The sequence below is a fragment of the Plectropomus leopardus genome, chromosome 11 (genome assembly GCF_026936395.1).
Source record: "Plectropomus leopardus strain MGB_pleo_1.0 chromosome 11, ASM2693639v1, whole genome shotgun sequence".
NCBI classification, from domain to species: Eukaryota; Metazoa; Chordata; class Actinopteri; order Perciformes; family Serranidae; genus Plectropomus; species Plectropomus leopardus.
In genome coordinates this window covers 16,258,439-16,268,134 of record NC_142186.1, presented here as the reverse complement: position 1 = coordinate 16,268,134, position 9,696 = coordinate 16,258,439, and the positions used below count along the sequence as shown (strand labels likewise).

Genomic DNA, 9,696 nt, shown 5'->3' with positions numbered 1-9,696 from the left:
AGATGGTGGATACTCAGCCAGAGGGCGGCTGGGAAGCTTATCCTCTTCATAACGTTCACAGTCTCACATTACCACTAAACATTGTATTTATTTACTGAATGCAGGCTACTGCATGCATTATAATGTCCAGAGAAACACAGGATGATGGAGTATTATTTGCACATTGCTCAAGGCACAAACATATTTCTCCTAAATATATCAAATTCAGTAATGTTCAGGAAAAAGGTTTGTTAATGTTGAATGGCTTTAATATTGTCATGTTAGTCTTCAGTAGCACTTCCCTGTCGCTTTACCAGCCAGCTGGACTGGTTCTAACAAACACAGTATAGTGTAATTTGTTTGTGGTCGGTAACCTGAAGAGAGCAAAATTCAATTGTGGGAGTTAATACTGCCGGTTTCAGTTCTGATGAATTGTTGCCATCTACAGTTTGTTTTCAGTGGTGCAACAGAAAATCCTTCCAGCTAACGTTTGCACCATTTACATTAAAAACATTTACTATTAATTAATTTTAATCTGTGCAATGAATTTTCACAATTATTATCATGCAAATCATATGTTTTAAACTTGTATCCCTTGGAGGATTAGTACAATGCAGATGTAATGCACAATGAGGATTTTTATTTCTTTTATTTCTTTTTTCATTTCACTTTCTACACTAAACTAGATACTGAAATCTAAAAACTTAAGTCAACCTAAGTTATGCCCAAATAAAATAAAAAAATATGCATCTAAGTCAGGGATGCTCAACTTGTTATGCCCAGGGGCCACTTTTGCAAAATGTCAAGAGGCCAGGGGCCAGATAATAAACAAATTGCAGTCCTGTGCAGTGTAGGTGTATTCAGGGGTTCTTCTAGGATTTGAGGACATTCAAGGCTCAGCCTGGATCTCTGTCGGGGGATCCTCCCCTGTCACTGTTTTGTGATAAACAAGCTATATTTTTATTAGCATTTTTATGAACTCTGGTACCTTATTTATATTCAAAGTACAAGTAAAATTACCACCACACAGTCGTACGCCTACGCACACTGGTCAAGGTACAATTACAGTTTACATCCCTGTCTGTGAAAACATGGATGCTTCTCACACATCTTCCCCTCGGCAGCACAGAAGATCTTTACAATCAGTACTGTTTCAAGGTGAACACCCAAGATTAGTGTCATCATTTCTGTATCTGACCAAATGTCTCCCCTTCTGTTTTTGAAATATGAGGCTGAATAATGGCCAGAAATGGGTTTTTACATAAAAGATGATTATCCAGTGAAGTTTACCTTTGACTTTTTGGATTTATGCCATCACCTTATCATTATATCCTTATAAACTTTTCTGTGGAATTTTGTCATAATTAGTGTATGAATTCTAGAGTTTTGGCTAAAAACATGTTTTGAAAGCAGCAGTGACCATGTCCTTTCACCACCAAAATCTAATCAGTTCATTTTATAGTCCAAGTGGACAGTTGTGCCAAATTTGATAAAAAATCCCTCAAGGCATTCTTGAGATATCGCGTTCATGAGAACAGGACGGATGACCTGAAAACATAACACCTCCGGTCACGCTATCAATGGCACAGAGGCATAAAAAAAAAGTGTGAATCTTTTTGTTTATCATTGTGAATTAGAAATGGTTGGCAAACCACCTGGCATCCTATCCTGGGTGTTGTAGCCACAAGTTGAGTATCACTGGTCTAGACCATACTTAAAAGCGAACAGTAAAGTCTGTGTGCCACAAGATTTTGATGATGGTCATTATGATGTATGAAAGTGACTGAGTAAGAGAGATTGTCAAAATTTTTTACTAAATGTGAGTTTAGAAAGCCTCATACAGATTATTTATGCAGTTTTGTTAGATATATACAAAGTTAACAGTTGTAATATGATGCAGCATATTAACTGGTCTTTCCTCCATGACAGCACGATGATCATTACTGATGTGTTAACAGTCTTCAAACTGACATTTGTGCTCAGTCTTCAATTCAGCATAAAGCAAACCCTGATTACTACGTTGGCACATGCATACAAATCTCATAATGTCAAGTAAAAATTGTAAGAACACTTTTATCTGTTTAAATCACTTGCTGCAATAATTTATAAACTCCCTCCCCTCCCATTATAGAAAATAATGCAGTTCAATATGCTCAGAAAAAAACGTGGTTTCACCCGGAAGGCATCAGCAGAACTGAAATTTAAAAACAAAAAGGTCGGGTTTTTTTTATTATAAGAACTTAAGATATGAGCTATTGAAACAAAGGCCAGGGAGAAACTTACCTTCCAGCGGTTTCCGCACTCATTACACAGAACAAATGTGGTCATTGGCTCATCAGCACTGCGTGTCTGCACCTAAAAACACACACAAACACACACACACACATTCAGGAGCTTTTGTGAGCTGTAAACACATACATCACAGTGCGGAGGAGCGCTGACACACTGTGGAGAACTGGATAGAACTGAAACAATCACTTACACCTACTTGCTTAATTTAGGAGTATTACTTCACTCTCAATGAACTAAGCTAAGCTGTCTCTTTTGATAGATGATAACACTAAATTGACAAAAATTGCTGTTTGCTTTTTGTTTTGCTTTTACCTCGGACAAAGAAAGAAATACTGACTACATCCACTGGCTTCCCATAACTGCACATACAAACAAAATATCACAGTGGGAAAAAACGCTACAAAGGCCAGGGGACTCATACTGTTCTACAAAGGAAATCTTTCCTCTATTTTGAATTTTATCATGATGAAATTAGTGATGAATGGATATTTGGCAGGGATTGTTGATATAAATTTTTTTTTACAATTTTAAGGTAAACATTGTACTTCTTATATAAATTAGATTTAAACATACTTCACTTTCTTTCTTTAATGATTCATTTTGTTCTGTTGTAACTCCACATCAAACCTAAGCTGCACGATAAAAACGGCACAATTCTTTCTCTCTCATACACACACACACACACACACACACCCCTTTCTCTGCCTCTAAAAGTCCCATTACAGCTAAAACATCTTAATGTGAGGCGGTGCATGTGTTAAAAAGTATGTTTGTGCGTGTGTGTTGACATGTTGATGCACAGTGTGTGTTTACCTGATTGTAGGTGCAGTTCTTCTTCTTGCACTTGCCGCACTGCAGCAGGTCCGTGGTGGTGCCACCAGTTTTGGCCATCTGGTGCTCCCTGATGGCCTCCTGGGTGAGAACGTTCCTCAGCTGTTTCAGCTCATCGCTGGCCATCTCCTACATTATGAAAGAGAGGTGACAAAATAGAGCAGAGGATTATATAAGCATGAAGACAAATCTGAGCATCATTTAAAGAGTTCATTGGTGGTTTAGTGTGCAGTTGAAGCATTTTGTACCTCCGCAGACATGCTGGCGATGCGGCTCAAGTCAATGCTTCCTGCGAGTACATTTCTGCGAAGCCCGGGGTTTTTTGGGTCCTTTAGGTTGCTGATCCGGCTGCGTACTCGGTTTTTATATTTCATATCAGTGGCCTTTGTCTCCTGGTAGATATGTGCGAACGTTAAGTCAAGGGGAGTAGTAATAATTACGGATGCACAATATGGCTTTTTACTGATGTCAGATATGCCGATATATATCAGCGATTACCAATATCGATAGATCTAATTTTCACTACCTAATTTTTGTTATCATCAAGTCTCATTTATAGTGGAATTAACATATTATGCATACTGTTATTGTGATGATCCACCAGCAGATGGAGACATAAAATACAATGCTCTTCAGTGTATGTGATGTTCATTCATTGTGCAAAATAAGAAAAATACTTCAACTTAGGGTTGTTTTGTACATGTTTACTTGATTAATAATAATTGAAAAATAAATATCATATCACAAACATATATGCAGAAATCTGAATGTTGGCTGATACCAATATTTCATTTTAAAGCCAATGTCTGCCAATACCGACGTTGTGCCGATATTATCGTGCATCCCTTGTAATAATGTCATTTGGAGTACCACTGGATAAGGGAATGTCGACTCAACCGCAACAGCAAATAATTCACTAAATGGAAGGATATGGTCTTCAATCTCTGCCGCCATGCTCTCACAGTTGGTTCCAAAATCCTTGTAGTCATCTGTTAATGCCCAAAAAAAAGTTAAAAAGTTAATCTGCATACAACAGTGACATTTGTGTCTGCTCCTTATGTGGTAAAGTTTTAATCTGTAGTCAGTTTCTGTATGTGTTACTTTGTCAGCATATTCAGAGCACATTAGCTGCTGTAGTGTGTACTCTCAGTGATAAAGTGTTATCTTGTCCTCACTGTCCGTGCGCAGGGCAGCTGCCAGCATCTCAATGCACTTGTCTCTAACGGAGTCTCCGGTGGCGAGGTGAGGGGGCAGCGGACCCCCGGCAGAACTGAAGCTGGGTGACATGGGGCTGGTCGGGGTGGTGGGAGTTTTAGGAGTTTCAGCTTTGCCCTTCCTGCAGAAAAGGACACATCAAAGCATAACAGAGCAGAGTGTGTGAAGCGAGACATCTGGTGTATTTGGACAGACTTGAACTCAGGAAGGAGAGGCGTCAACATTTTTCAGTCTGAGCCTGGGGTTGATCTTTTTTCTAGAGCAGCACTGAATTTATTTTTTGACCTTTTTAAGAATATTGTGCCTCATTCACCAACTGTTCTTAAGAGGAAATTTCTTATTAAAACCAACACCCAGCTATTTTTAAGAAGTGTCTGACATTCACCAATGTTTTCTGATTTGAGATTTGTTCTTCTTTGTAAGAAAAGAATCTATACACACAGAAGCTCGCTCTTACACACATTTTCTTCTGACATGTTTGTGAAAAACAATAGGCTATTGCATTTTCCTCACCTCTACAGTTGTATAGTATCATAGGATATATATTTTATTAATTTTTTTAATATATAGCATTTTTTAGAACTATTTTCATTATTTTACAAAAAGCATTATTGTCTTTTAAAATAAACTCTACACTTTCACTTCAATTCCATCAGTTCCGTTAATGGGAATCATGCCATCAAGCGGGCAGGACAAAAAGTGACAAAGCAGCATTCCAATTAAGTTATTACTAACTTGCAGAAATTTTGCATCAAGTACCACCTTCTCTCTCCCTCTCTCTGTCTCTTTCTAATTGCACACACTCACAGCTCTGAGTGCTCTGTGGTGCTCTTCTTAGTCCTCAGTCCTGACAGTTGTGCTACTGTAATGAGCAAAGTTTGTGGTTTGCAGGTCAGGTGGTTGATTAACATGTATTTTTAACATCTCATGGACCTTTTTGTCTGATTGCATATTCATTCCTGGCACTATTAAATATGACAACTCTTTGGTGTTCATTTTCTGCATAAGAGTTTTGGAGTCCAGTGCTCCACCCTCATTATACTTACGTTTCTTTCAACTTTGCCTCTTCTCTAGTCTTTATGTGTGCACATGGTCCTACAGTCTTGTGCCCTTTTATAGAAATTTGCAGAGCATTTGCCAATGCAAATTAAGATCAACTGACATGCACTTCCACCTTCCAAGGACTTGGGATTTATTGTATTAAGAACAAAGGTACGAACAATTCTGGGGTCGAAGAACATATCATGAATCAGACAAAGACTTTTCTTAGGACCTTAAGAAGTTTTGGTTAAATTTGTACAGACAGGGGCCAGGTTAAATGTAAGGACTTTCAAGTTCTTTTTCAAGCACTCATTTTGATTTTTTAAGGATGAAATTGTTTTCTCCACAGCCATCTGTTGCAAAGAACTGTGCAAATTTGTAAATGAAGCACACATGCAAGCAGGGCCTAAAATTAACCAATTATTAATTAATGGCTAAAATTATTATGGTAAACAATTGCCAAAGGACAAAAAAGTTTTAAAAATTTATCAACAACCTGAAAAATGTTTGATTTTCAAGGTATTCCAGTTTACACATTCAGCAGATGCAACAGTAGCATCTATGTGGATTTGTATTGCAGAATGTAAGACTGATGTTCCCTGTGTTTTAGCTCTGTTTTTGGTCTCCACCAATTCCTGGGTGAAATATCTGAATTGTAGGCTGCTCAATGCTCCAGTGTGTTCAGCAATTGATTACAAAAGTTGTCTGTTGTTTGGTGCTGGGGAGGTAGCCTCCCAGTAAACACTGTCCAGCCATAAAGGTTGTTAAGCTGATGGCCAGGTAACGTTTCGGATGTCAGTATATTTCAATCTTAGTTTGACATCTAGATTGGATGCTCAAACAACGGTCATACAATGCCTCAATGTTTTCTGGGCTTCTGCTGTAAACAAGGCTGATGAGAGCTATGAGACTGAACCAAACAGCAATGTTGTGGGCTGCAAAACCAAAAAAATGAATTGAAAGCTGCTAAATTCTCTGTAGCTGAGCTGAAGAAAAACTGCAACTGAACTGATTATAAATATACATATGAGTATCATCAGCATAAATGGTAATAAACCTACAATAGCCCAAATATTGCTTTAAAAAGTTGCATTGAAATACCTTTCCATGCTTTCAGTGGAGGGCTTCCTCTGCAGTAGTCCAGGCTGAGAAGTCTTGGAGCTGTGAGACTCTCTTCTATAATATAAAGTCAACTTCATCATCTATATGTTTTGCATTGAAATGAACCTGTGAAACTTCAATAAAAGAAAAGTAATTTACCTTTCACCTGTTAGCTTCTTTGCTGGTGGTGAGCTGCTTTTCTTTGAATCAGTGGATTCTCGTCTACAGTACGTAATGTCATACTTTCAGTAAATCTGGATTTACTCACAATGTTTATTTCCATTTCAAGCACGACGGAGATTAAAGTGCATACCAAGCCTACCTGTCAGGTTTGGAGTCAGTTGACTGACGTTTCACAGGCTGGACAGGCTTTGAGTCGCCAGAGTCCTTCCTGCAACAAAGGAGAAATAGTTGTGACACTGACACCAATAAATACATATTATGTCGGACAAGAAGCAGCTTGGATTCAAATGTACACAAAAAATTATTTTCCTGCTCCTGCACACCTGTGTTTTTCTTTTTTGACATCCAAACGGGGCTTTTGGGGAGGTGACTGTTTAGTGTCAGATGAATCTTTCCTGAAAAAAGAAATATTTGTTTGATTCTCAAACAAATCAACTCGCAGACAGTAAAAGTATAAAAATGAAAGCTCATCATGCACTAAAAATCCAAACCAAACAAAAGCTGTTTGAAGAGGTTCAGGTCAAAGCACACAGCCACCATGATTCAAAGCCTAGCAAAAATCTTCACACTGATGACTGGCCAACCTTTCTCTCTTGGCTTCATCTGAGTGTTTTTTAGGCACTTTGCTATCCAATGAGTCTTTCCTGCGAAAAGAAAACAGTCTTTGTACCAACAAAACTTCTACTTCATATTATATATCATATATTAATAATAATAAATATAATAATTAATAGTGGAACAGTGGAAAATGATGTTATTTAGTATAACCTTTGTAGCCACACAAAAAGAAAAAGCTGATACAACTCTCATGACAGCACCACACACTGCATTACTCTCGCAGAGGTGGGACCAAGTCATGGTTTTGCAAGTAAGAAGTAAGTCTCAAGTCTTTTCACTCAAGACTCAAATCAAGACAGTCAAGTCCCAAGCTCTAAACTTTTCAAGTAAAAGTTTCAAGTCCTAAAACACTCATAATGCCACTCGAATCACTTACCTGCACACTTGCTGGACCACCCACACATACATATAAGACCCTGTCTCTAAAGGAGCCATGCCACTCTTATAATACAATCTAACACCGTAGGGGAAACACTAGTTTCAAGGCAGAAGTCTTTGTTTAAGTCCAAGTCGAGATGAAAGTCTTTTCTTATTTTGTCAAACTGAGTCTTATGTCTGCAAATTTATGACTCGAGCCTGATTTGAGTCCACATCATGTGACTCTACACCACTCCACACCTGCTGTCATGTACTATGCAATGTCAATATCTAGTCTAAAACAAAGCAGAAACAGAGATCACAGTCTGACGTTACTCAAGAATGAATGTGAGACAGAATAATTCCCAGATCTCGGACCTGTCTTTCTTCACATGATCTGACATCTTCTTCTGTGGAGGAGGTTTAGAGTCTGATGATTCCTTCCTGCTGTGGCAAACGACACAAGGATTCAACGCAGAGTGAACTCCAAATTAAATTACATGTCTTTTTTCCAAAATAATCCTCAGAGACACTTCGAGGCAGTGACTACATGCAGCCTGTAATGTGAACTCATCTGATCCCGACCTCTCTTTTTTCCCGTCCAGTGAGGGACGCTTCGGCGGAGGAGGCGGGGGGTGGAGGTGAAGAGGAAGTGGAGGAAGAGGAGCATTGGGATCTGGAGGCTCCTTTCTAAATGAGAAAACATCCCTGAGCTTATCTGCTTCATGATGAAAGTGGATATTATGAGGCAGATATGAATGTGAGGCAATGCAGTGGGCATGCAGACGCTGACCTGGGTGGTGGAGGAAGAAGGTGAGGAGGAGTAACCGATGGATGTGAGTGTGATGGAACTTTCCTGATGTAAAAATCAATATTTTTTTGAGTTTCCACAACAATCTTACATGTTTCTGCACTAAATTCACTCAAACATGCACCAAAGCATGCCTGACCTCTCTTTCTTTCCTTCCAGTGAAGGTCGTTTTGCCGGCGGAGAGGTGGGTTGAGGAGCATGAGGACGGGGATGTCGGGAGTGTTTATCGTCCTTCCTGAACAGATGTCACAACAGTACAGATCAGAGCTCCCAATGCTGTTCAAGCTAAATACAATATCCTTTTAATGAAGGCACACTTAACTGACCCATCCCAGCATGCAACATGCATGGCAGGTATCCTGTTAGGCCACGAGTTTAGTCATAAAAGTGTAGAAACAAATGTCAGTACATATGACTCACTCAGAGACGGTTATGCCATGCAGTAACATTTCAGTCCACCGTGCTCTACAGTTCAGGCAATGTAACAGTCCTGACCTGTCTTTTTTCACGTCCACAGAGGGGCGTCTGATCAGGAGAGGAGGCCGAACAGGTCGAGGGGGAGAGGGGAAGCGGGTGGGATACAGAATACTGCTGTCCAACACTCCTCTCCTGAAAAAATAACTCAATCTGAGCGTCTGCTGCATATTTCTGATGTGTGATGATCAGTTTTTGAGGCACCTCCGTCTCACCTTTCAAACATTGGTTTGTAAACATCGGCAGGTTTCTCTCTCTGAGGTTCAGTCGGCGGCCTTTCTCGTTGTGGTGAGTTTATGGGCCACTCGTGTCTGCTTTCTTCTCTGTGTTTGTCCCTCTTCATGTCGTTTGCATAGCTGTGCTTCTTGGGCTCCTCGGGGTGTTTTTCCTTTTTCACTTCTTCCACGTGTCTCATCTTCTTTGGTTCTCCAAACGGTCTTTCTTTCCTTGGTTCTGGCTTGTGTTTCTCACTCTGCAGGTCACACACGTGCTTCTGTTTCTTGTTATCCATCTCCAGTTGCTCGTCCTCTGCATGTTTTTTGGGTTCTTCTAAATGCTTCTCTTTTCTGATTTCTTGGGGATGTTTCTCATATTGGGGCTCCTCCAGGTGCTTTTCATCGCTGGAGTCGTCCGCATGGCTCTTTTTGTTTGTGTGTTCGTCATTAGGTTTTTCTTTTCTGTTTTTATCGGATTGTTTTTTGTCAGGATCTGAGTCATGTTTTGGTTTGACATCCAGTCTCCTGTGGCTAAAAGAAACAAAGGAAGTATCATTTTTACCTCGGTCCAAGAGCCAG

General features: G+C 39.6%; 1 protein-coding gene across 14 annotated transcripts in view; it reads right to left on the bottom strand.

Annotated features, from left to right (window-relative positions):
- Window positions 1-1,774: 1,774 nt before the first annotated feature.
- Window positions 1,775-9,696, bottom strand: part of tcea3 (transcription elongation factor A (SII), 3) — a 32,481-nt gene continuing 24,559 nt past the window's right edge. For 4 of the 14 annotated variants that reach the window (XM_088084073.1, XM_088084076.1, XM_088084071.1 and 1 more), the window contains 17 exons: window positions 9,118-9,648; window positions 8,849-9,037; window positions 8,568-8,663; window positions 8,411-8,473; window positions 8,203-8,307; window positions 7,996-8,064; window positions 7,227-7,286; window positions 6,966-7,037; window positions 6,782-6,850; window positions 6,619-6,681; window positions 6,460-6,534; window positions 4,278-4,438; window positions 4,036-4,091; window positions 3,351-3,506; window positions 3,085-3,231; window positions 2,263-2,334; window positions 1,775-2,173 (listed from right to left, as the gene is read on the bottom strand). In XM_088084073.1, coding sequence (XP_087940199.1) covers window positions 2,165-2,173; window positions 2,263-2,334; window positions 3,085-3,231; window positions 3,351-3,506; window positions 4,036-4,091; window positions 4,278-4,438; window positions 6,460-6,534; window positions 6,619-6,681; window positions 6,782-6,850; window positions 6,966-7,037; window positions 7,227-7,286; window positions 7,996-8,064; window positions 8,203-8,307; window positions 8,411-8,473; window positions 8,568-8,663; window positions 8,849-9,037; window positions 9,118-9,648 — 1,993 coding nt within the window. In that variant the 3' untranslated portion in view covers window positions 1,775-2,164. The remainder of the gene's footprint in view (window positions 2,174-2,262; window positions 2,335-3,084; window positions 3,232-3,350; window positions 3,507-4,035; window positions 4,092-4,277; window positions 4,439-6,459; window positions 6,535-6,618; window positions 6,682-6,781; window positions 6,851-6,965; window positions 7,038-7,226; window positions 7,287-7,995; window positions 8,065-8,202; window positions 8,308-8,410; window positions 8,474-8,567; window positions 8,664-8,848; window positions 9,038-9,117; window positions 9,649-9,696) is intronic. The other 10 variants (XM_088084072.1, XM_088084074.1, XM_088084075.1 and 7 more) reach the window with 10 other exon arrangements.